Here is a 26033-nt window from a genome sequence, read left to right as displayed (position 1 = left end):
GCTGGATACAGGATAGCGTTCGCTTTACAATGAGAAGGTATACCAAATACAGACACAAGCCAGCCAATTCCTCTGTTATAGAAGTGGATTTGTATTGCCTGAAGTCTAGTCTCAAAATATATTCTTTTATTTATGAAACTCCATGGCACATGGAAACAGTTGCTTTCCAAAGAAAATCTTACAGCCTTTTGCAAGTTCACAGATGACCATATTGAGGACAAAAATCTGTGGCCTGTGGTCATCTGGGTCGTGATAACCCATAAATACTATACCCAAGTTCAATTCAGTTAGATCCTCTGGTACTTTTACTAAACACCATTACTGTTGCCAAAACTCATTATGCCAAAAACTGGAGGAAAATTAAAATTCCAGCTTTGAAAGAAAAACATTTGAAAATGCACGCGATTTACCTTGTGTGTCAAAATTAGCTAATTTTGTGTTGGCAGCAAGTCTATCAACCACTGGATGCCTTTTGCAATAAAGTAACAACAGCAGCCCTTAAAATAATCCCAAACCCACATATATATTATAACATGCACTACTGTGTTTGTACAACCTTTTGAAATGGCATCCCCCCCTCTTTTCCTGACAGATGTGATTTATCATTAAATTAGAAGGTTAATCATAAACTAATTTTTAAAAAATAAAAATTAAATTAATAGCTTGTCTTTTTATTTAAAATAAAAGCACTCCTGAGTACCAGGTGAATGCCTTTCAGGTCTTGAATCCCATTCCTTACTCCGCAGAGTTGCCCATCATCTGGCTAAATCCTCTCTTTTCCCTTTGCAAATTATGCCTATGTTTAGGAGGGGATAAGGAAGACATGTACAACAACAGCAGTGGAACAGCTGCCTTGGCCCAGGAAACAGATCTGAGGTCACAGCAATAGAATGAGCATTAATAAGGCCTAAGCAAACAGTGTTATCTGGAGTTCCAGCTGCAGCGTAAGGTGTAAGTACCTGGCACATACTCAAAACAAACCCTCAACAGCTTCTATGCCATGTGTGTAATGGTCCGTAAACAGCTCTAAAAGAGAGGAGGAGCAAAGCACTATTTACCTCACCAAGAGGCACAGAAAAGTTAACTCACGGGAAAGGGATTTGATAGGGGAACTGTAGTAGTTAGAAGCAGCATTATCAGAAAAACAGATGGGGGAAGAAAACCAGCAATTTATTTTTATTTATTTTTTGCACTGAACAAGTGAGACAATACCTTTATTGCTGTCAATTAAGGTTTAAATGTTAGATAAAAGCCTTTAGAGAACACTTACTTAGATATTCTATAGAAGAAAGAGGCAAGTCAATCAATACACATCATCAGTTCTTCCCTTTTCATCATCTCCTCATTCAAAAGCTCGTTCCCAGCATTTTATACCTTAATTTGTTGTGCACAATGTACTTTACAGACTAAAGTCCAAACAGCCCAACTCCACAAAAAGTGGGGTCTCATTCCAGATCAGGGCCACTGTCTTTTGCAAATGTCCTCCCAAGCTAATTCCCCAGAAGGTGCTGTTTACTGCAAATAGCTTATTCAGGAGCAAATAGAAATTGAGGAGGGGGGGTTATTGGCAGTAAAAGAGTCAAGGCAGGAAAGCATTACCCCCCCCACTTCCTGCACACCATTTTCCTGATATAAAAACAAAACATAGCCAGTGCTAAGCACAATTTTAAAAATGTGTGATAAACACTAGCATGCATTTTGCCTCCCAATATAAACAAAAAAGGACAGGTTGCTCATCAGAAGAGCATATACCCTAAATTCTGGTGGAGGGAGACAAAGAGTAGGAAAGAGATTGAAAATGGTAACAAAGGAAGAGTAGAAATGGAATGATGGTGGGGACATAGGAGCAGCATAAGATTATGAGGTGTGGAAAAAGGTTTTTCTTCCTCTCTTTTAATACTAGAAGTCAGGTCCATCCAGTGAAGCTGAAAATGGGAAGATATGAGACAGACAAAAGAAAGTATTTATTCAAAGAGCACTTGGTTAAAACTATGGCATTTGAACTCACTAGATACAGTGATGGCCACCCTTTTGGACAGCTTTACAATTTAGATAAATTCATGGAGGAGAAGGATACTACTCATTAAGCCTATGTACTTCATTTTGTGCTGGAGGCAACATGCCTTTGAATACTTTGAATGCTTGGAATCACAAATGAGGACAGAGAGAGTTCAATTGTACAAGTTTGGGAATTCTAAAAGATAGTTTATCTATTAGTCCTTGCAAATGAAAACATGTCAGTCAGTAATTTTAGTAAATTCTGGCTTACTAGTGTCTCTCCTTGTCTTTAAAGAAAAACTAAAGAGGAGTAACTGGACATACAACTGTCAGTAAAGTTGCATACTATTTTAGCATGAAAAATCCACAGGTAAATGCTTCCTAAATAATTGGCGGTGATAGTATAACTGCTAATTCAAACTACAGGTACTTAGCACCCATTGAACACCCCTTATTCCAGGAATGAGTCCCAGACACACTCAGCAGGGGAGATGTGGATATATTTCACTCTTCCTGGTTCCCTCCAAATATGCAAATAAGCAAGGTTCCTATCCCACATGACTTGTACCTTAAGGGCATTATTTGTTTATTTGTGTGAAAATATGTTTACCCTTCCAGTCCTCAAAAGCTCAAGGTACCTAACAGATTCACACAATAAAAACATCAGATAATAATTAGCAAGAAACAAAAGCAGCAAGATAAAACATTGTCCCAGAAAAACTACAAGAGACAATAAAAGCCCATCAGGAACCATGCAAAGCCACAAAAATTCCAGCACTACCAACAAAAATTAAAACACCCACACACAGTAGGAAAATCGCCTCCAAATCCCAAGGCAGATTTTCCATATGAAGACTCAGCTAAGGTGGCCAGTTATGCATTGTCAAAAACAAGAATTTGCATCACCACAAGACAGACCGAAAAAGGACATCAAATTGCATAAAATGTTAATGTGGAAATTTTACGTATAGATGCAAATTTAGAACCAATGGCTTTAATTTAAATAAAAACAAAATACATCTCACCATAGCAGGGATGACACCAGGTCCCTTATAAGCCTGCTCAGTCTGCTCTTTAGGTGCTGCTAACTTCTGATGAGCAAATTCAAGGCTCCTGCTCTCACCTTTTGTGGTTCCTTATCCTTGGACCATGCATGGACACCTTCAAACAGGAGGCTGTCCTCTGTAAAGTCGAGCATATGGCTACCCTGGACACAGACCTTGTGATCCTTAGCATAATGAAATCTAAAGCAGAAAGTACTATTTTGTATGGTTGTGTGGTGTGCCCTCTTAATTTTGATACTTCTCTGCAAGCAACTAATACAGTATAAGTGTTTGGGACAGGGATTCCCTAGACCTGTACACAGTTCCCTAAACCAGCACAGGATGCACTTGTCTCGCTATGAATAAAGTACAGGCTGTGGAGAAGCACTGCTACCTGCAGATATAAGAATAATTACAAAAAACATACACAAGACTATTCATCACCCGGCAAGTTCAGTCTGGAAAAAAACCAACCCAGAAATGTAACTATATGAATCGTGCAGCTTTTAAAAATGCACTCTCATTCTAATAGCAAACTCAGCAGGTGAATGTCAAGTGCCGACAAGACTGTAGTCAAAATGGAGCCCGTGAAAAACAAGAAGCGTTCTAACAGGAATCTGAAGGCTTGCAGGAGTACAAGGAAAAACCTGGGCAAAAGAACCCACCAGCTCGCCTAATGAAGACAGTATTGCTCAGTGGTTGCAAAAGGATGAGTTTCTTGTTGGGGGTGCGGTGGTAAACTGAGGGCGGGAGAGAGAGGTGGAATGGAGTGGAATATCCTGGAAAAGAGCATGGCTGGCTGGCTGGCTGGCTGGCTGGCTGGCTGGCTGGCTGGCATCTTGAACAGGAGCACTCCACCCTACATTTTGTTGCGCTTGACTTATCTAATGTAGCATGGACAAAAATCCCACTGTTTCATTGCTTGGCTTGCTGTTTCCACTGGACCCTCTCAATATGCAAGTCCTTGGCACAGCAGAAGGGCATCCTTTTATCAGCAGTCCTTCCTCACCAATATCACCCCATTCCTCCCCAGACCGAGTACAAGATAACGCTGTAATGCATTCATCTGGATAGTTCATTCAAGCATCCCTCTAGGGAAGAGACAGAGCTGACAGAGCTTACATTGCTCATGGGGCAGCAAATACACAGTTGTGTTGTCATCAGCATACTGATGATACTCAACCCTATGCTTAGCCTTGAAATCCCTGAGCAGCTGTATTTATATGTTGAACAACATGAGGGACATTGCATTTCAAGTCTCTTGGGAGTGACGCATAACCATCCATCATCACCAATTAACTCCAATCTTGTATGACTCAAACCACTGATTGGCAGCTCTCATCACACCAGCAGTCTCTGAGATTCTATAGCAAGAATCCATGATCAACTCTGTAAAATATTGCTATATGCTCCAGTACGACTAAGATGGCCATATCTTTCTTCAACGTAAGGTTGTCAGTACATCTCTGCTACGTCAGAACAGAGATGGGTGGGACATGTCTCAGAATTCTCCTAAGGTACAAAGATTCCAAAGGTGGGAGTAAGGTGGGCTTCATATGGGAGGGATATTAGGAAATTTGCTATGTGTCCAGCTTACCAGGGAGGAAGATGGGAGAAAAGGCATCCCTTAAGTTGCCACACCTAAAACTCAAATACATGTGACAGGTGGATTAAGATTAAAAAATTACTATGTTGTTGAAGATGCATAATATTTATTCTTTATTTGTTTGCTAAATTTGTATCCTGCCTTCCCATCTGATGCTGATCAAAGCAGTTAATGATAGTAAAATACAAAATAGCAATTAAAATATTAAAAGCAGGTAGGTAAAACATCAGTAAAGCTGATGAAAAAACAGCTAACTGAACATTTTGCAGTATTTACATTCAGCCATAAGAAGTAAGTTAATGAGGCCAAATACACCTCTGTCTGCTAGAAAAAGGTAATTCTAGAACTGGATAGTTAGCCTCCCTTGGCCAGGAGTTCCAGGGCTTGGGGGAAGTCATTGAGGAGGTCCTCTCTCAAGTATCACAAAAAGCACCTTAGATGTTGACAGGACAAAAAGAAAGATCTCTCCCAAAGAGCTTTAAAACCTAGGAAGGTCCATATAGGAGAACAGTGTATTTTCAGATAATCTGGTCCCAATCCATGTAGGGCTTTCCAGGTCAAAACCAACACTTTGAATTCTGTCAAGAAGATGGGACAGGCAACCAACAGACTGGCTGCAAAATTCTTAACCAGCAAAAGTTTCCAAACACCTCTCAAGGAGCACATTACGGTATCCAAACAATAATATGTCACTGTGGGTAGATCCAGTATCTGTAAAAGTGCAGCTGGCACACTAGTCTTAGCTGCACAAAAGCATTCCTGGGCACTGGCCACACCTGAGTTCGTGGCTCTGTGATTTCAAGAGACCCTTCTTAACTATTCTGCTAATGTGTTTTGTCTGCCTGTCTTTTCTTCCATGTGTGTCCGTGTGCACATATAGTCTGTTCAAGGGCTCCCTAAAAGAAATAGGCTGTTATGAAATATGCCTGTAGCTTTCAGAATACCTGGTAACAAAGAACAGGTCTGCTGCAGGCTGTGACAGTATACAATAGACTCCAAGGATTCTTCTCCCACGCTTGTTCCTGAGTACTATGTAATATCCTAGAAGTAACAAACCCATCACTTAACATTCCAGTCTTGCCTCCAATTTTCATTTTTCAGAAAGTTATTGAGATTCAGCAAGCTACATCTTTATAAGGTTGTCATCCTGCTGTGGTTCTGCTATAGCACATGTAGTCCTGTCAAGCTGTCTTTTAAAGTGAGCCTGGGTACCTTTTAGCATTTCGAACAGATGTGCCAATGAAAGTGTATTTCTATTATGGTACCTTGTCCTAACACACATGCACTAAGTTTCTGCTTTAAATGGAAAGTTCCTTCCACTTGCTGGCGCATGAAAAGTCCTGTCCCTCCCCTTTGCAAAGTGCTGCTTCCTCGGACTACCAGCCTTATTGATGTCGCTCATACACTGGATTTAAACCTCTACAGCAGAAGCAGCAGCTGCAACACATAGAACTGGCGTACAGTTCTGTTAATATAGAAATATATACATGCTGCATTTTAGGTGTTCCCTAATCTAAGAGAGGGACGCGGGTGGTGCTGTGGGTAAAAGCCTCAGCGCCTAGGGCTTGCCGATCGTCAGGTCGGCGGTTCGAATCCCCGCGGCGGGGTGCGCTCCCGTTGCTCGGTCCCAGCGCCTGCCAACCTAGCAGTTCGAAAGCACGTCAAAGTGCAAGTAGATAAATAGGGACCGCTTACTAGCGGGAAGGTAAACGGCGTTCCGTGTGCGGCTCTGGCTCACCAGAGCAGCGATGTCACGCTGGCCACGTGACCTGGAAGTGTCTCCGGACAGCGCTGGCCCCCGGCCTCTTAAGTGAGATGGGCGCACAACCCTAGAGTCTGTCAAGACTGGCCCGTACGGGCAGGGGTACCTTTACCTTTTTAATCTAAGAGAGCTTAAATGGGAGGAAGGCCACACTGATAGACACTCAGTGGGACTAGTATCAACTCATCTAGGCAAAAGGTACAGCATCATCCAGCTGCTTTAGCTTCAGTTTGGCCAACACAAATGTGTCTTCCAATAACTAGGGTGGAAATGAGACAGATGCTGCAAGGGCAGATCATCATTCCATTATAAATGGAAAAACCAGAAAGGTCCCCTTCCTACTGTAGACTCCAGACCCTTCCTGCTGCAAGAATTCAGAGACAGTAAAGCTGTAGAAGAGCACCCTGTGCTTTAATCATTATGGGGCAGCTAGTTGTCCCCACACTTCTTGAAGTCCCAGAAGAGCTGCCAGAGGAAGCAAATGATTTGAATTTCTATCCTGCCTATCATCCCATTAACACCTGGATCCTTCTGGCAGCTGTGCCAAAACATTTCCTGCTGGGGTTTCCCCAGAACCCTGTTATCTTGCTTCACAGTCAATATTCTCTATAGAAAGTAATGATGGCCTGTGAGTCTACAGCCATAAACTGACAGCCCTTTGCACACAATGCCCCTTCCCTCTCAAGGGAAAGTGAGGAACTGGCTGAGGTACAAATCAGTCTTCAAGGGAATACAAAGCCAAGGGGAAAGCAAGGTCTGACGTGCTGCATTTTATTAGCTTCTGTTTCTTTCCTCTCTGACCAACAAAACATATTTCTCTCTTCCACCAAACCACTACTTCCTCATTAAAACTTTTCCTCCAGGTTCACTTTTCTGCATGCTGTATTAGACATATCTCCCCTATCGCATCCTTACCGCACCTTTAACAAGCTCTCTGCTGTTCCTTGGCCATGTCTTTTAGGAACTAATTGTGCTGTGTGTAGAACCTGGCACACATCTGACACTACCTTATGCATCAAACAGTACTAGTCCTCAACCAGCATGAGTCTTAGGCTGCATTCTTAACCTTGGTTACTCAGAAGTTCCATTGAATTCAATGGAGCTTACTCCCAGGTTGGTGGGGTTAGGACTGCATCACACACCATTCTTCATTCTACACTTAAGGACAGAACTTCAGAACCCTGTTCTCTAGCTTCCCCTCAAAACATCTCAGTTTCTGAATCTCTTCCTTTCTGAAAGGCATATTCAGGAAATCATACATGAATAATATTCCTTATCCTTTCCACCTTTCTGAAGCTGTTCTAGATCCCAAGTCCTACATTCTCCAGACTACACTGAATTCTAAAGGTGAGGTAATTAGAAGTTGTTAGCTACATTTTTTTAGTTGCTTCAGGGACCTCAGAGTGGAGGTTTACCTACATAACAGTTCAGCTGAGAGAGAGATTGACTTGAATCAATACTACCGCATGGTCAAATATGGATATGAACATGGGCTTCCAATATTCAGGCCCAACAGTATCTACTGCATGCACTGGGTATCATTCCTAGTAATCACTACCCCTGACTAAACGATAGGGAATTCTCTCCCCGCTACACACACACACAAAAAATAGACAAAAGCACACACCTCCAAATGAACAAAGGCCTTTCACCGGAACAAGGTGTTAGTTAACAATTATAAGCCTTGATAGTATTCAAAGTAAGTTGTGGACCAATTTCCTCTCACCTTTTGACACAGAAAAACAAAAACTCACCCAGAGAACACAGTCTACTGGGCAGACAGCTCTAAAACCTCCCCCTGAACAGTCATCCTGGTCACAGCTGACACTTGAGCATCTAATACCAAGGCTGGGCCCAAGATTGCTACCAAGTTCTTTCAAGAGGAGAGCAACTGCATCCAGGAAGCAATCCTGGCCTCCTGACAAATAGCAGAATCTCATTGGCCTCCCTAGAATCAGATATCATCAGTACACTGATGCACTCAAGAACAGTGTGCTGGATCAGGCCAATGTCTCATCTAGTCCAGCATCCTGTTCTCACAGCAGTCCACCAGAAGCCTCTGGGAAACCTACAAGCAGGATCCGAGCACAAGAGCACTCTCCTCTCCTGGGGTTTCCAGCAACTGGTATTCAGAACCACACTGCTTCCGACTGTGGAGGCAGAGCTTAGTAGTAGCCATTGATAGCCTTATGAAAATCCACTCAATCCCAGATGATCTCTCTCAGACATTTCCTGTATATATTTAAGAGCACAGGAGAGAAAACTGAACCCTGCAGGACCCCATAGATCAAAAGGATGAGCGTGAGTTCCCCAGCACCACTTTCTTGCAAGGAAGAACTGCAGCCTCAACCTAGCAAGGAAGCCCTGGAGGATACCATGGTCAAGGGGACTAAAAGCTGCTGAAAGTTCCAGGAGAAATCAAATTTTACCCCCCCCCCAAAAAAAAAAAAAATTCCTGCAGACATCCATGAATGTCTACCTCCATGTGAAGATCATCTACTTAGGACAGCCAATGCTGTTTCTGAACCAAAACCAGGCCTGAAATGGATCCAGATAATCATTGTAATGCAGGAATTTTATTACTCTGGTCCATTACGCAAAATAGGAGTGTTCAACTCTAGCTCTGACAGTTGGATTGAATCAAGTTGATTCCACTGCTCTGAACAGCTAAGATTGCATATGTGTGTGTGTGTGTGTGCGTGTGTGTGTGTGTGTGTGTGTGTATATATATATAAACAGAGGCCAAACTATTGCTAGGATGGAATAGAGCCCTCTCATAAAGACCCAATTAGCCAACCCCTCTCTGACAGTGTTTATAAGCCAATAATGGGTATGGCTTAAACACGCATTAAGACACCTCACTGATCCAAAAATAATGTCTGCATCCTCAGGTTGCACAAGCTAAAAAGAATTAACAATCACTGTATGAGCAGCAGCAGAAGGTACAGCATCTGACTGTTGATATGGAATCTAAACAGGAATAAATGTGAGCCAACGTGTCTTGCAAACTAGTCACAGCTGGCTACCAAGCCTTGTCAAATGCAGACTAGTGACTTGCCTAATGCCAATTCCCAAGTTTGTGGCTGAGGCAATATTTGAACTGGGAACTTCACAGCCCACATTCATACAAATCAATTCGATGAATTTCCCCCCTCAGAAGTAGGTCCCAAAGCATTCAGTAGGACTTACTACCTAATAAGAGTGCACATGATTGCCATCTCGGCCAGTCTCTGTATGAAAAATCTTTATTCCTTATAGCAGCCTGTATTTTATCCTGAAGTAAGAACCTCAAAGATTCTCTATACAGCTAAGAGGAGGCAAGACAGTGAAATAAGCAAATGGCTTATCACAGCAGCATGGTTAAGCTCTGGTGTCTCATATCTTTCAGGCTGCCTTATATTTACAATGCTGCTCTTTATAGTATCTAGTGAGATGGAATATTTTCCCCATGGTACATTCAAAGAACCTACGTCACACCCCAAGTAATTCACTACAGGTGTTGATGACAGACAAGAGTTGAATTCAGTCCACTGCCCTCAGGACCTAGCTAGAACTCCAATCAAAAGGCTGAAGAAGATGAAGACCAGTTCCAGCCCACATACTGCTGTTCACACCAATATATCACAACAGCCTATTGTGAATCTGTTATAGGTAAAAGGTAAAGGTAAAGGACCCCTGGATGGTTAAGTCCAGTCAAAGGCGACTATAGAGTTGCAGCTCTCATCTCGCTTTCAGGCCAAGGGAGCCAGCATTTGTCCACAGACAGCTTTCTGGGTCATGTGGCCAGCATGACTAAACCGCTTCTGGCGCAACGGAATACCATGATGGAAACCAGAGCACATGGAAATGCTGTTTACCTTCCCGCCACAGTGGTACCTATTTATCTACTTGCACTGGCCTGCTTTCGAACTGCTAGGTTGTGAATCTGTTATGGACACTTCCAGCTTAGGTAACTTCACCAGGTTGTTTACCAATACTGGGCTGTCTTAAGAGCACTGGGATGGGGTGGATGTCAAAGAACAGGTTCAATCCACAGCATCACCAGATAGCGCTAGGAAAGACTCTGCCTGAAACCCTGGATAGATGCTAGTAAGTGTTAACAATCCTTGGCTAGATGGGCCAATGGTCTGATTTGTTATAAAGGCAATGTCCTGTGTTAGGAAGAGACAGCTCTTGGGGGACGGGTAGATGATTTGTAATTCTAGATCCCACATACAAGAAAAGCACCGCATAGAAGAGAAAAACAATAGTGCAGAAGACATCCTGCCCATTCTCTCTCACACAGGATTCTTCTTACTCCCCAGGCCATATCTGACCCTGATCTATATCAAGATGCCTCTAGCTGCTGCCTTTATAGACATCAGTCCATCACCCAGGGTCAAGGGTCAAAGCAATCTACCAAGCCGCAGACTCTGGAGCTGGCAGTTCCCTGGCCCTGAGCTCTGGCTGTTCTTGTTAAAGCAGAAGCCAGGGACCTAAGGGGCAGTTGGAAACGGCATGCACCATCCCTGCTGGAAGCATCTGTTCCTTGAAGCAGACGGTGAGACAAAAATAATCCACAACCTCACCATCTCCGTCCCCCTGCATAGGGTTCCTTGAAAGTCAGGCAGCCACCAAGTTAGCAGGAGCCAAGCAATAAAGAGAAGGTGACCTGACTTACTTTCTAACTTTAGGGAGAAAGGGAATACAGATTTAGGAGACACCCCAGGAGCCTGGCATTTCCGCCCGCTTCCCTGTTTCATGCTGAATAATGCACACATGCACCACATACACACAGAGAGTGGGGTGGGGAACAATATCACAGGGTTGGGAGGCTACCAGAGCTTAGAAAGCTGAGTGGGGTGGGGGGCTCCCCATGTTTTTATGCCTCCATCCTAGCCTAGTCTGAGCAGATGCAGCCCTCCCAGTGCTAAGCAAGATGCCCACCTAGGGGAGAACAGGAGTTACTGCTTGCAATGCAAGATGGAAATATACCTAGCAGAGGGGAGAGCAACATATTAAAAACAGATACTGGAGAGCAATGAAGGTAGAGAGGATTGATCCAAGGCTGCCTTGGGATGAATGAATGAGACCCAGCAAGATGAGGAAATCATTGCACCTCGCTGCTCTTCTTTCCCCCAGCCCGTTTGCAAGCATCTTAAATTAAGAGTCTCCAGCCCAGAACTCTTCCCGGCACACCAGACGCTGTCCCCACATATACAGCGGTGGGGCGCCTGCCCCTCACCGTGTTCAATGCAGAGGATGGGATGGCGGGGCGGGGGGGGGGGGGGGTTGCCGGGGTGCCCGTCCGCCTTCGAGCCCTAGAAGCCGAGAATGGCAAACGGATTCTGCCGCGGGGAATCCTTCGCCAGCCCCGCGCCGAGGCAGCGGGGTTTGCCAGCCACACACTCACCTGTATCTCCTCAGAGATCCCCGCTGGCAGCTAGCGAAGAGTTAACGCTGCCAGCTGTGCCTGGCATCGCTGGCTGCCAAGTGTCCTGCCCAGGCACCTCGACGGCACATCCCAGTCCGCCGCTGCCCGGAGGGGCCAGGAGGGGGGCCAGGTAAGGGGGGTGGGAAGGAGGAAGGGTGGCTGGTGGGGGCGCAGCCGGGAGCCAGCCTCAGGGCATGGTGGTCCCCTAGACGCCGCTCTGGCATTGAACCAGCATGGAGGAGGAGGAGGGAGGGACGGAGGGAGGGAAGGAGAGGCAGAGAGCAAGAGGAGGAGGAGGGACGGAGGGAGGGAGGGAGGGAGGGAGGGAGGGAGGAGGCACCGAGCAGCTCCCAGGAGGGCTCCGAAGTGGGAGGAGGCGGGAATGGGGTGGAGGGACACCCGCTGCCCACTCCCTTTTCTGGGCAGACCCGCGAGGGAGGGAGGAGGGCGCCTGCTGCAATTAAGGCTCCCACATGGCGACCACCGCTCAGCAGCCGCCCAGTCAGCTCGCCTGGGGAAAGGGGTTCAGGGGGCTAGCCCAGCTCGCCCTCCCCGAAGGCTGCGTGGCGGATCCTCCCCCGCCCGGCTTTCCCGCCGTTTCGCCTCCCGCTCCCCTCGCGCGCACCCCTCCTCCTCCTCCTCCTCCTCCTCGCACGTGGCTCTTCACGAAATAATTATTTGGGGAAAAAGAACCCTGACAGGAGGAGCCCGCCTTCAATTATTTATGCCGACAACAAACCCAAAACGGTAATTACACTCGCTGCAGCTGGCGGGGCCCCAGGCGGGGCTGGACCCACCGAGGGAGGGGAGAGGGGAAGCGGCACCCTCAGCAGCTGGGGAGGCCAGGCAGGCAGGCAACCCTCTCGGTGCCTGGCTGTCTCTCTGCACGCCCAGCGAGGGACGGGCAAAGTTACAATAAAATATGTTAATAAATTACCCACCCTAAAACCCACTGTGCTGCGTGGCGGGAGCTGGGTTTTTCTGCGGAGTCCCAGGACACGCAGGTGCCGTCTGCCGTAAGAGGGAGCGGGGAGGTGATTATTTTTTCCGTTTATGGAAGGGTGGCCGCGGGGCGGGGGTCGTCAGAAGTGCCTGTGTGTGTATAGATCGAAATAGCGATATGACGCTTCCGGTGGATCCATCTGTGACCCTCCCGCCACTGAGATGAGAGGGTGAGGGAGGAGCGACTTGTTGCGCTGCGGAAGCGAGGCTAGCCCGCGGAACTCCTTGCATTGGAAACTGGGGAGCCGTCGCGCGCAAGGGCAGTGATCAGGTGGTAGTTTGAAGCTTGTTCCTTTTCAGGGGGACATTTTATTTTGTTTTTGGTGTGGCTAGGAAAGAAAGATGATTCATAACAAGGGTCTGGATACATTCAAAATTAACTCCCCCCCCCCCCCAAGAGTGAGAGTATTTTGAGAGCATTCGTAGTCAGGACTGCCACATGCCTAGGGACTCAGTTTTTTAGGACATTCACTAGCTCTGAAAAAAAGGAAACGGGCCTTGGGCAAAAAATATCAGCCCAAGCAATTTCCATTATATAATTCAGTATGAGAGAAGCATTTTTTAATGGCTGCTGTTTTCAGTCCCCAGCTTCAGAGCAGGATTCGAGTAAATTAAGAAGGGGGCCAGATATGGTACCCTGACCAAATTAAGTCTGACCCCTGGAAATTAAAAAAAACCCCACAACCCCCACAAACTTGGTCATATTTTTAATCAAATTAGGGCAATAAATGTGTGTCTTGAGTTTAAAACGAGGGCCTCAATTTATGAAGTGACTAGGGCCTCCACAAACTGAAACCCAGTCCTGTTTATTGAATATTTAATATGCTTTTTAATATGGATGCTCTTGTAATCGTGTATACTCCAAAGCACCAGATATGAGGAGAACCCTTCCTCTTCCATAAATGGTGCTTCTGAATGCTTTGTAGATTAGTAGTTGTATGTGTGTATGGGGAAATTAGCAGTCTAATCAATTGGGATATTCATTGCAATACAACTTCATCATATTGGGTGCACTACAGACAAGAATAAAATTGTTGGCCCTCTAGCTGTCGCACACCAATTTCAACGTAACGTTTTTTTAATCCTCAGGGGAGTGCATGTTAAGGAATAGATGCAGGAAAATAACATCACAAAGAAAAAGGAATATCCACATGACTTTTGCAGTGTAAATTCATGAAAAGTGAACAGAAGAAATTTACAATTTTAGCTTGGAGATCTCTCAATGTCTGTTATTTTGTGGAGACGAACTTCTTGGTCTTAGCCCTGCAACATTCGGTACCAACCATGTTCAGGATTAGCTGCCTGGTTTCTCCAGTGGTTTCTCCAGTCCTAAACAGTTGAGCACCATGGACAGAGCTCTACTTTGTAATGTACCTCAGTGGCTCTGAGCCTCTTCCCCCTGCAACACCTCCCAGACTAAAATCTCACCAAGTATTCAGTCTGTTTTCTTAACTGTGAGCTCCTTAGCTTCATCTTTATCCCCCGCTACTCAACTACCTTCAACATAGGTGAGACAGGCTGATTTTCAAAATCCTGCCCTGCTACTGCTTTTGCTCTTTGCACATAGCATTTTATTCCAAATGCCATGTCTCATTTCCTTTCAGACACTGATGGTTTTAAAAGCTCATAAAAGCATTTCCAGGCTTTGCCCTACCCAGCAGGCAGGCATTACCATGGTCCCCCACCCACCTCCAACAATCATGGGTCTATATACCTGCCAACATAAGGAAACACTTAATTCATTTGATGAAGCGGACTCTAGCCCACAAAAGATTATGCCATAATACATTTATTAAGTTTTTAAGATGCCACAAAACTCTTGGTTATTTTAACCCACATGCTGTGCCTTTTTACAGCCATTGTCTTGTTTGTCCTCACAACAAGACTGCTGCAAGGCAGACCACAATTGTTCCCATTTTGAGAGAGGGGAGGGACGGCGAAAGAGACTTCGTAACAAATGTAGTGAGTGTGTAAGTGGATGTATGGCTGTGCTAGGATATGAATCCAGGTTCTGCATCCATATTTAAGGGCCAAACTACTGCTATTATTTTTGCCGATTTTCATCCCCCGTGCTGCTTTGGAAGAATTTTGAGCAGATAGCTAGCAAAATGAATGGTTAAGCCGCTCCTTTCTCCCTTGCTGGTTCTCTGCTCCAACCTGAAGCCATTGTGTTGAAGCAAATGGGGAAAACAATATCAGAATCAGGACTGTGTATAATGCATAGCTTATTCGCAGTATTCCAATGAAAAAAAACCACACATCTCCAAGCTGTCCAGAATCACTGCCTTAAATTATCACCAAGCCAGTCTGCTTTAGTAGAAAAGAAAATGGTTATAACTTAGTTTGTTATATGGTACAGTCTCATCTTCTCATTCCTGTGGTACCACAAGATTCCCATTTGTCTCCCCACCCCAAAGTCATAGAACCATTTTAGCAATAGTTCTCTTAAAAATAAAGAGCATGTTAAATGTAACGGATACTGTTCCCTTTGCTAGGCAAGGAAATTGTCTCCACCATCTGTCACTTCTGTTACGGCCAGTTGCTACAGCCCAAGTAGCTGGGAGGATCCATCACATGAGAAGTAATGTCTGCACTGTCATTACTGGCTGAATTAATTTCAGATTGATAACCCTTGTTCTTTTCCAGCTCCTTATTCTTGAATATCTCTTCAGCTGTATTTTTGTTTTACGTTTTTCTTTCTTTTTAGCCCCCCCCCCCCCTCTCAGCAGCTCTGGTCTAAGTAATCTCCATATTCTGGAGACTCTTATCTGAAACTGTTGTGATGGGTATTGTTTTCTTCAATCTGTTGTAGGGGTGGCATGAGAGCTCATTTCAGCCTGCCTCGCATTTTAATCCAGGGGTTTGAAAGACCTTAGTTAAAACCAGACTCAGGTTATCCGACCCCTGAGTTTTCTTTCCCAAGTGCCCCAAATCCAAATGCTTGCGGGAGGGGGGGGGGCTACCCTGTTTCCTTGCCTCCTGTCCCAATGCAGGCTAATGGGACTGCTTGGCCCCATTAGTTTGCATGGGGACAACAAAACAATAACCAATGGGGGTAATATGTATCAGAGAGCTTTCCTAAGCCGTGTTTCTAAAAAGAACTCTGTATAGTGACTGTTCAGTTAAAGCTGTAGCTGGTGAATGAAAGAAAGGAGTTCATGAGTACAAAAAGGAAGACAGAGAATAACTCAAAGGTGTGCTGCAATTGATTAATTGATTGATTGATTGATTGATTGATTGACTGACTGACCTAACACAACTGAAGACTCGCCCTTCTTGTTTAGGGACTTGGTTTATTTACAGGATAAGTAAAGCTGCAATTCTGTACCCACTTACCTGGGAGTGAGCCACACTGCAGTATACATATACATCATGACATTAGTCATCTTTGCTATCTCAGAATAACTTTGGCCCTGATCCTTGGGAAGAAGGGCAACAGAAATGGAAATCAATTCTGTCCGTGACAGGATTGGGCAACCCTGGTCTGCCTTGGCTTCTTCTTTTTCCTCTCTTTCTTTAACTAACTGTTGCCAATGCCATATATTCATAGGCAGATGGCAGAGAGACTGAACAGGAACTTATTTCCACAGCTTCCAGAGAACTGGCAAAGCCTTGCCTCGTGATCCCAAGAGGACGGGGAAAGGGAGGAAGGAACAGTGGGCGGCACACATTCTGCTCCTGAAGCAGCCTTAGCTGGGTAAATAGGAGGATCCCACTGAAACTCACTGAACTGGTGCTGAGTGGCCAGTTGGGACCCAGTCAGTTGCGAGTCTCTTCTTGGTGATGCAGTCTGGCTTGTACCCTGACCCTTTGTGTGAGGGAGCAGCTGGAAATTCCAGGTGGTCGTTCCAGTAGAGGACAGGTAATCATGCCCTTTGCTATGCAGTTGCCAACTGAGTTGGGAGGCGGAGTTGTTAATTGCCTTCTCTCTCTGATGTGTGTGTGTGTGTTGAAGTAAGTAACCATTTCCTTTACCTTCCCCACTCCAATTCCACTTGGCTTCCCTCTGCTTCTCTATGCGCAGCAGGGGATGGAGCAAAACAACGAGGACAGATTAGGAAAATTGTTACGCTCTTTCCCCAATACACACACCAACTGTAGATGCTTGGGGTGAGCTCAAATGCCACCTTTAAGCAACCACTGCTGTATGTATTCTCTCAATTAGGTTTAAAAACATAGTTCACCCTCACTAAGGAGCTTTATGAGGCAATGTAAAGTCAGTCAATAGCTTGTTACTGCTCATCTTGTGAGTTGGGCCATGAAGCAAACAAAGTGCCCCCAATCATCCTTTGGCCTGGTATGCAGACAGGCCTGTTTTGCCGCCTGGAACAAGGTTCTGTCTGCCAGGCAGCCCTGCTGGGTAAGCAGCAACACTGAACAAGGCTCAATGAGCACCCTTCACAAGTACCGTGAAATGGAGCTGTATCTGTCCCCTTTGCCGAGAAATAAACCCATGCTCTCATTTTAAAGAAACATGTTTGGGTCAGGTTAACCCATCCCCTGAGGAAGCAGCAGAATCTTCAGCTGCAGCAGAAAGTAACGTTAGTCAGAAAGAAATGCACAGCTCCACCTGTTTTGCAATTGCCCATTGCTCAATGCACCAATTCTGCTTACTGCTCAATGCACCAACTGGGGCAAAAAATAAAAGCTGAATCTAAACCAGTCTCCTTCAGAACCTTTTTTTCTTTCTTTCGTGGAAATGCACCTTGTCTAAATAAACATTACAGATATTGGAGCAAAAATTGCTTTCCATGAAGTCGTAAATAAGACCACCCCATCCAGGCATGCTCCGTAGACTCCCATAGCCAGTGTCATGCATCACGTGCATGCCTGTCTCTTCCACCTTCCCTCCCTCTTCTCTCTCTTTTCCCCTCTCCCCTCCTGTTCTCAGATTCAGATTATCCCTCTGGTTTTTCTTCCCACCCACTTCTCAAGGTAGTGCCTACTACCCCTCACTATGCACAACTACACTGACAGTAAAATTACCCACTGTATCATTAGCACTACCACTGCTAAACATTTTATAGATCGCCAGCAGGGAGCTGGATGCTAAGCAGTACACAGAAGCAGCAGACTGTCTCTGCACAGACCTGCTCTTCCATCTACAGTAGATGCACAAGGAAAGGAAGTGGTGGGGTGAGGGGAGCCCAGGACTTTACAATGCATAGTTGTAGGAAGTAAAATGTTAGTGGAGGAGCAGGTAATTTAGGATGATGATAGGATGATGCAGAAAAGGCTTTGTATATAAAGAGGGACTGGAAGAATAACTCGAAGCAGAGCAAAGTAGCTTAATGAAGGCTGAAGGGGATAATTCCCAAGCATAGGCAGCAACTAGTAAAAGGCACATAATGATGGCAATATTGTTGCTAGGCTGCAACCCAGTCTCTTCTTTTCAATTCCCCAATGCAGGGGGAAGGACTATAGGTCAATGGCAGAGGGCATGCTTGACATACAGAAGACCTCACATCTCCACGTGAAAAAGGGTGGGGTGGCAGGGGATGTGAAATGCACGTCCCAAGAAGAACTGCTGCCAGCCAGAGTAGGCAATATTGTAGTAGATGGAGCCAAGATCAGGTTGCAGAGGATGGGAAATAACCTTTGCCTTAGGCCCTGGAGAGCTGCTGCCCATTGAGAGAAGATACTACCAAGATGGACACTACCAAGATGGTGTGAGACAGCTTCCCTATGAGGTATGGTAGACCTGAGAAGGAACGAGCGGAATAAATTGGGATGGCCTTGTCTTCCATTACAATGGTGAATCTAAAGATATAGACTAGATCTCTGGTTTGCAATCCTAGGTGATTTTTATCAAGAAGGGGAGTTGGCAACAGATGAGGGTGACAGATGTGCTCAATCCAACTCCCATGGCAAGTTCTGGTCTGGGTTCATATCGCTAGGGGATTGAGCATAATGCCTTCACTTGAAAAGAAGGCAGGCTAGATATGTCCTGAGCTGGATTTTCTTTCAGGCCTAAGTTCTGTTCAGATTCTGGGCTGGTACCCAAATGTCAGTGAGAACAGAAGCCCTCTTTGAGGGGGTGGGGTGGAGGGAAAAAGCAATATTGACATTATCCAGCTAGTTCTATCATAACCATTTGGAATATCACCATAAGCGAGAGTGGTTTCTGCATGCTGGCAAACCACTACTATTTGTGGATAGCCCCCACTATTTAAGTGTAAAAACAAACAAACAAACAAAAAACAAATTAAGTAATACAGTACCTGGAGTGTGAATCTTTGATTTTAAAAGACCAAAAAAAACCCAACAAAATAGCAGCTAGATGGCAGCATTACTACATCTTCTGACAGCAGCGCAGCTTCATTGTTTTCAACATGTTTCATTGTTATAAAACATTGTGCCTAAACTGCCCCAACACCCAAACATTATCCATGGGCCAACCTTGGGTGTGCGGCCACTATTCTAATGTTTATGCTTGCAAATTAGGATTACTCTAAACTGAAGTCGTGGTAGTAACGTGGTGCTTCACCACTGTTAGCCGTGCCAAGTAACAACCCTGCGCCTGCATAGTGAGGAAGAGACCAGGGCTGTGTTTGCCTTTAAACAAATTCACCTCCACTCAGTGCTACAAAGGGTAATAGACAGCATCCAAAGAAAGAGGAAGGGAGGAATTCAATAGGATTTACAATCCAGGGATCAAGGATACAATTGACAAACATATGCATGCCTGTCTTTCTGCCTCATTGGGTTTTTTAAAAATCCAACACAATTACTTGAAACGCGTTCAAAAATGAGGCCCTGAGGGTAGTGTTGCAGTTCCCACCATTGCACTATGTTCCACAGGGTTTTAGAATAGAAATCTGAGGACAGTGCTCATGTCCCTCAGTCACAGTGGTAAGCCAAAGGCATTGTCCTCTTTGTGACCAACGGTGCAATCCTATACACTGGGGCTTACTCCTTCATGGAATTCACTGGGGCTCACTCCCAGGTGAGTAGGTACAGAGTTGCTGCCTTGAGCTCTGGATTGGATAGCACATGGTTATCTTTAATTAGATCAAGAAAATTAAAAGCATTCCTCAAAACAAATCATTGATGATTACAGTGAGAATTTTTATTCAGTGAAAAAAGAAAGGTTCAGTACAAAACTGTAAAAAGCAAACTATTGAATTATGCTGTTTAGAAGAAAGTAGTTGCAGAAAAATGCACACACAAAAATAAATGAAATAAAACTGAGCAAAGCCTGATTGTGAGGCAATCACAGTATTATACTGCAGATTTGCCATTGAGGACTATGCAAAGAGTTAAGTGGTTTGCAAAAGTAAAACTTGCCTTTTCTCTCCTAAAAATACCAGCAGTGGCTATATCACGTGGCTGTGCAGAGGCAAGATTGATACGTGTGCTTAACTCAACAAAATGTCACACACACTTTGCTTCTATTTGTAGTTCCTCTAACATACAGATAGGAACCCTCCATCCCATGAATCAAGCTAGCCACCCGACCTCTGAGCTTTCTCTGGGCCATGCCCACTTGTCTGAAGTCATATGATGTCAGGCACAGGACAGGTAAAGCCATGGCTGCAAAGGAACAATCAGGAGCCTTAGAATACATGATGCCATATTTGGTGCCATATTTAAACAATACCATGTGGAAGCCACACTTGCAAACGAACGGCCAGGATTGCATTCCAAGCAAGGCTCCCTGTAGTTCCCTTTACAAGGGTGGCTTGCATTTGGCATTCTTTACATTTGCTGCCAAATGCAAGCCATGCTGCTTTCAGTCTGGCTCAGATCCACTTGATGCCATGTGACATCAGGCGAATGACAGATTATCAGCCCAGCCCTCGTGTCAAATGGGGGAGGGGGGGTTGGCTGCAATGTGACCTGGCCCTCCAGCTAAAAATGGTTCCCCACCCCTGCTCTAAAAGGAATATATCCTTCTTGTATGTTGCCACTTGAAATAATAGTGAACCTATAGCACCTAACACAGCACAGCCTCCTTGCCTTCTGTCTTAATACAGTGCCTAGCATTCAGGAAGGTTGAATGCTTCTGCAAGCTCATCATTCTCACACCTCCCTGCTCACTAGACAGCCTCCCTTCTCACCCCACTATTGCTTCCTCCTCATCCTGTGACTGGGGAAAGTTAATAAGGTGCCTGGGTTGTGAACAGGTTGCAAAGGTGTCTTTGCTACCAGCTTAGTTGGGAGAGCCAAGCACACTTAAGCTGCATTTCTGATTCCCGCAGTCTCAGGGTGGCTGATTTCTCCCCTCCTCCCATGTTTGACAGGAATGATTGTGAGGCCTTCTGGGAACGTGGGCAGCACTGTGCGGCACAATCACTCCAATTCCATATGAGAGACAATCCTTTCACTTGTTGCGCAATAAGCGAAAGCAAGACTATGTGTCACGCATGAAAATGCTTTAGGAAGCTTAGGATCACGCAATGGTAAAAAGCTATCATCTTCCATCGGTCTGCTTGGTAGCTGCAATGCATTCCAGGATGAGGAGGGGTGGGAGTAGGGGAAGGGAAGCAACACAACTTGTATACAATCCTGTCCCACCAGGTGTCTCAGCAGAACAGTCTCCTTTTGCAAATCCATCGATAGGGAAGGGAACAGACAGCGGAAGCCCATGTTCCGTTGGGATGCATGACACCACATTCCTTTTCAGCACCCATCTGTGGCTGTCCTATATCCCAAAAACTAGGAAAGAAAGAGAGGGAGAGGGATTGTGGAATAATTGTTATCAGCATAGAACCGCCAACACCACCACAAAGCTCCCAAAGGCTGGCTCAGTGGCGTAGCGTGGGGGGTGCAGGGGGGGCCGGCCGCACCGGGCGCAACATCTGGGGGGGGGACGCTCGCCGCCTCCGGAGTCGCCGAAGAGCCTCGGGCGCAGGCTGTAGCAGAGCCCCATGTCTCGCGGAACCGGCAAGCTGGCAGCGGCTCTCAGCGCTCGCCGCGGTCCCCGCACATCAGGGCCGCGGAGGGCGCGCCAGGCAGCCCCTCCTCACAGCCCCGCCACCACCGCTGCTGCTGCAGCCGCTGGGCCATGTTGCATTTTCCTCGCCTCTCTGCCCTCCTCCTCCTCTGGGCAAGCGGCGTCGTTTGGGCAGCAGCGGCAACTCACCTCAGATCACCTGACACGGACCCGCCGCCGCCACCGTGGCTACCTTACCGTAAATACCCCAGCCCAGGCAGCAGCAAGAAGAAGCTGGCAGCGGCGGCAGGTTAGGGGTTAGGGGGCGCAAATTACTTGCCTTGCCCCGGGTTAGGGGGCGCAAATTACTTGCCTTGCCCCGGGATAGGGGGCGCAAATTACTTGCCTTGCCCCGGGTGCTGACAACCCATGCTACGCCGCTGGGCTGGCTAAAATCTTGATATTAAAATCTAAAAGACTGGCTACATCACAAGTCTAGAATCTGGTTATTTCATTATACTGAACACTGATGTCCCTTGTCATGTCTTAAAGGTTACCTCCACCCCTTGCATTTCTTCAGCACACATGGTTTGAAGCCTATGGGAATGTGCCTCAAGAAACAGTCCGTTTTTAACATGTAAATACTTCGAAATGTACTCACGCTGTAGATATAAGCAAATCGCCTTCTTTCCACCTCCACTTTCCCTCCTTTTCGTTGTAAGCTGCACCCAGCCAGTATGTGCTTGCACTGTGGATGTTATCTCTCAGGAAACCCTGGGATGAGAAATAATCTAGATTACATTTGAACTGCAATCCTAAAAAAAAGTACTAGCGCAGGGGTGGTGGAGCTTCTGACCATTACCCAGGTCCAGACCTCAAGGCATCTGAATCCAGCCTACAGAGGTCTCCTCAGGCCACCCCCCTCTCCTCACTAAGGAGCAAGTAGGAGGCAAAATGCCACTGAAATCAGAGGGACACATTTCCAATGAAAGATGGTTAATGAAAGGAAGGGCATATTTCCTGCCACTAATCTATAATACTGGAATACTTCTTTTGAATGGTACAGTGGTACCTCGAGTTACAAACGCTTCAGGTTACAAACTCCGCTAAGCTGGAAGAGTTACCTCGAGTTGAGAACTTTGCCCCAGGATGAGAACGGAAATTGTGTGCCGGCGGCGCTGTGGCAGCAAGAGGCCCCATTAGCAAAAGCACGCCTCTAGTTAAGAACAGTTTCAGGTTAAGAACGGACCTCCAAACAAAGTTTGTAACTAGAGGTACCACTGTAGAGTCAAACTATGCAGGGGAAGTGTTGTACCATAATGCCCTCAAGGTGTGTTTGGAGGCAGTGAAAGCTAAGGAAACAATTTTTGGCAATACAATTTTTGGAGGGAGAAAATAGAATCATTTTTGAAGGGAACTAGCTTACTAGGAAATCTGCTGTGCCCCCCCCCTCAAGCTTTCTTAATAGTACCCAGGGAACACCATGCTAATGGCAAATACCTCACAAAGAATGGTGCTCCACCTGATCAATAGGAATGGGCAAGAAATTGGGTTCAGTTTGCATTGTAATGTGTGCATACTTAATTTGCACTTCCTGATACAAAAAGTGAACCAAAACATAGCTATATTTCAGAATTTACACTTCTCTGAATTTTGTGTTGCAGTTCTCCATCGAAATATTGTGTATAAAAATGCATCCTATTTGTGCATAAAATGCATATATTAATTAAAATGGCCATATAAAATTGCATTGTATTAGAAAAAAATGTTTGCTAAAATGTGTATATTATGTAAGATTGCACCCAAAAATCTGTAGTTCTGATAAATTTTCATGGGGATTAAAAAAAAAAATCACAAACTGATGCGACAATGTGCAGAATTAAACTTAAAAGACTGGAAAAAATGAGAAACTGTCAGGAACAAAAATGGGCATGTCTGTCCATTCTGAATCATGATGATGTAGGAAGACTAACCTGTTCATCATCAGACCAAATGCTGACCAAATAAGCCCTATTATAAATGCACTGCCACAGAGCATCGGTCCAGTTTTTCGCCTCTTCTGAAATGTAATAGCAGTTCTTCTCTTTAGTCTTCCAGTCCTTGGGGCATGGATGAGAGTAATTTCTGCTGCTACAGATGAATTCTACAAAGTAAATGTAGTGCAACACTCTATTAACACTGTACCCTACTTGGGGACTTCAGAATATACAGCAGCAGCAGCCGGCAATTAAGCCTGTTGATGAGCTGCCATGTTCCGAAGTCATGGGGAGAAAAGCTGCACCCGGACTGGGCCTTCAGGGCTGCGGCGACACCTCCTTCTCACAGCCGGCAAAGGGATGCCTGCACCTGGGTGGAACTCCCACCAGCTGGAACCTGAACTTTCCCCAGCCCACACCAGTCCTTCCCCAGCAGGGAAGAGAGCCACCCGCTCACCTGAGACCTGCCAGTGCCCGCCCTTGCGCTGTGTGGCCAAAGAGAGATGGCTGGGGAAGGGCTACACTTGGCGCTTTGGCCTGTTCTCCACTACCCTTCTCCTAGGCCTGCAGCAGCTGTGGCTCCGGTGCTGCTGGGGTGCTGCCAAGCCTGCCAAGGAGTGCCAGTCGCTTCTTCCACCGGGAGTTCGCTGAGCTGAGAGGGGAATGCAGTGGCTGGCAGGGGACCTCCATGATGAGCGGCTGCAGCAGGGGCACAGCCAAGTCCACCACATGACGCCCACAATTAGGTTAGGGGGCACCAACTTTGACATGCCCTGGGAGCTGCCAACACATATTGTGCCACTGCTTCCCCCTATTCTGGATTAGGCAGAGGAAGCCCAACGTGGATTGCCTGGTGGATTGCAACTGCTCAGATCATAATGTGGGCAGAACTGGATTTCTCCTTCCCTTTTGCTACTACACGGTTCAATAGGAATTCTCCCTTCTCTCCGACCTTCCTAATGATGGCACTGCCTGGGACGTCTCCTATGTTTTTAGACCCCCAGGATGACCAAGCCAGAAGGAAAATAATCAAGATAAATAACGTTTCCAAGGATGTCTCACCTGTGACATCCTGCAGTTCACTGAAGTTGTTGCTTATGGTTCTTTCCATAATCTTTTGTGCCGCCTGCACATCATCCAGGTCCTTCTTCACTGAAAGACAAATCAAAATGTCCACCCAAAAAAGCAGTGTGTTAGGGCCATAGGCTGCCATTCCTGCTTTGCTATTGATCTAGTAGTGCATTAAGAGTTCAGACTGTCAGTGGTGATGCCACAAGTACCGGTTATCTGCCGCTGAGTGGCGACTGCAGTCCAGCATGACTGGGGCCTGTGCTGGAGGCCATTACCCTGCCCTGCACAGCCATTGTGGGACATCTCAGCCTCCACTTTACATATTAAAGAGCCATACTACCTACCTCTCAGCAGCATCTCTGATTGGTTCAAGTGCAGAGCTTGTATCTCCTCTGATAGTCCAGAGTCTGAAGAAAGAAAATTAGATTTTTTTTTGTAGTTTTTCTACTTTTTGTTGTGCTGTCAAAATAAACCTTGCTTTGAACCATGTCCTCCTTGCATATAATCTGATGGCCCTCATCCATATGCTGAATATGCTTCAATTGGGCCAAGGGATTTGTTCTTTAGACCTTTCCAGTGGCAGTAGCAGCAGATTTAGGCAAAGGCGGCAGATGCTAGGTCACTGGGATGCATTTATCACTGGCTTCTTCCAGTTGAGGGTGGCTTGGAAGGGAGAGTGCATTGGAGAGCAGTAATCTGATACCTGGATTTGAGAACTGTTCTGGTTACTTAACAGATGGCTGTATTTAAATGTGCATTAATTGCAATGTGTTTTTATTAGTATCACATTTTCTTAAGTGGGTTGCCTTTGAGAGCTATAAACCACTTCGGTATAGATATGATATGCGGAATATAAATGTTGCTAGATAAAGAAACATAGTATCAGATTTTATTCATTAAAAAAACATAAGCATTTTCAAAAATCTGATTTTAAAAAAAAAGTGTTTTAGAAATCGCTTTCAAAGCTGAGCCCACTCACAAGTGGGAGCCAGGTGAGAGGAACAGTACTAGGAACAAAGCCAAAGGGAGAAAGGTTAGAACAGACTGTTATCACTCATGCAATCCCAGGAACCAATTATAGCCATGATAGAATCATAGAATTGTAGAGTTGGAAGTTGCAATGCAGGAATCTCTGTCCAAAGTGGGACTTGAACCCACAACCTCGAGATTAAGAATCTCATGCTCTACCGTCTGAGCTATCCCTCATGGATAGTTTTCCATACAGGGCAGTATGCCTGGATTTGTGGGTCCCCATTTCTAACCCCTGCAGTTTCTGACAATTCCAAT

At 45.6% G+C, this 26033-nt stretch overlaps 2 protein-coding genes and 1 long non-coding RNA gene across 5 annotated transcripts in view; 1 reads left to right on the top strand and 2 right to left on the bottom strand.

Moving 5' to 3' along the window:
• Positions 1-12054, bottom strand: part of CACNA1A (calcium voltage-gated channel subunit alpha1 A) — a 261713-nt gene extending 249659 nt beyond the window's left edge. Inside the window, exon 1 of the mRNA XM_077924402.1 lies at positions 11802-12054. The gene's annotated coding sequence lies outside the window, so the exon portion shown is untranslated. The remainder of the gene's footprint in view (positions 1-11801) is intronic.
• A 135-nt stretch (positions 12055-12189) lies between these two features.
• The window catches only part of LOC114590815 (uncharacterized), a 14567-nt gene continuing 723 nt past the window's right edge, over positions 12190-26033 (top strand). The window contains exon 1 of the long non-coding RNA XR_003705177.2: positions 12190-12569. This is a non-coding gene — a long non-coding RNA (uncharacterized LOC114590815). The remainder of the gene's footprint in view (positions 12570-26033) is intronic.
• Positions 19872-26033, bottom strand: part of LOC114590814 (C-type lectin domain family 12 member B-like) — a 22792-nt gene continuing 16630 nt past the window's right edge. For all 3 annotated transcript variants that reach the window (XM_077924386.1, XM_028717336.2, XM_028717337.2), the window contains 5 exons: positions 25091-25153; positions 24738-24827; positions 23673-23842; positions 22361-22473; positions 19872-21482 (listed from right to left, as the gene is read on the bottom strand). In XM_077924386.1, coding sequence (XP_077780512.1) covers positions 21350-21482; positions 22361-22473; positions 23673-23842; positions 24738-24827; positions 25091-25153 — 569 coding nt within the window. In that variant the 3' untranslated portion in view covers positions 19872-21349. The remainder of the gene's footprint in view (positions 21483-22360; positions 22474-23672; positions 23843-24737; positions 24828-25090; positions 25154-26033) is intronic.

The sequence above is a fragment of the Podarcis muralis genome, chromosome 2 (assembly GCF_964188315.1).
Source record: "Podarcis muralis chromosome 2, rPodMur119.hap1.1, whole genome shotgun sequence".
NCBI lineage: Eukaryota > Metazoa > Chordata > Lepidosauria > Squamata > Lacertidae > Podarcis > Podarcis muralis.
The sequence above is the reverse complement of the archived record's forward strand: the minus strand, read 5'-3'. Positions and strand labels throughout refer to the sequence as shown.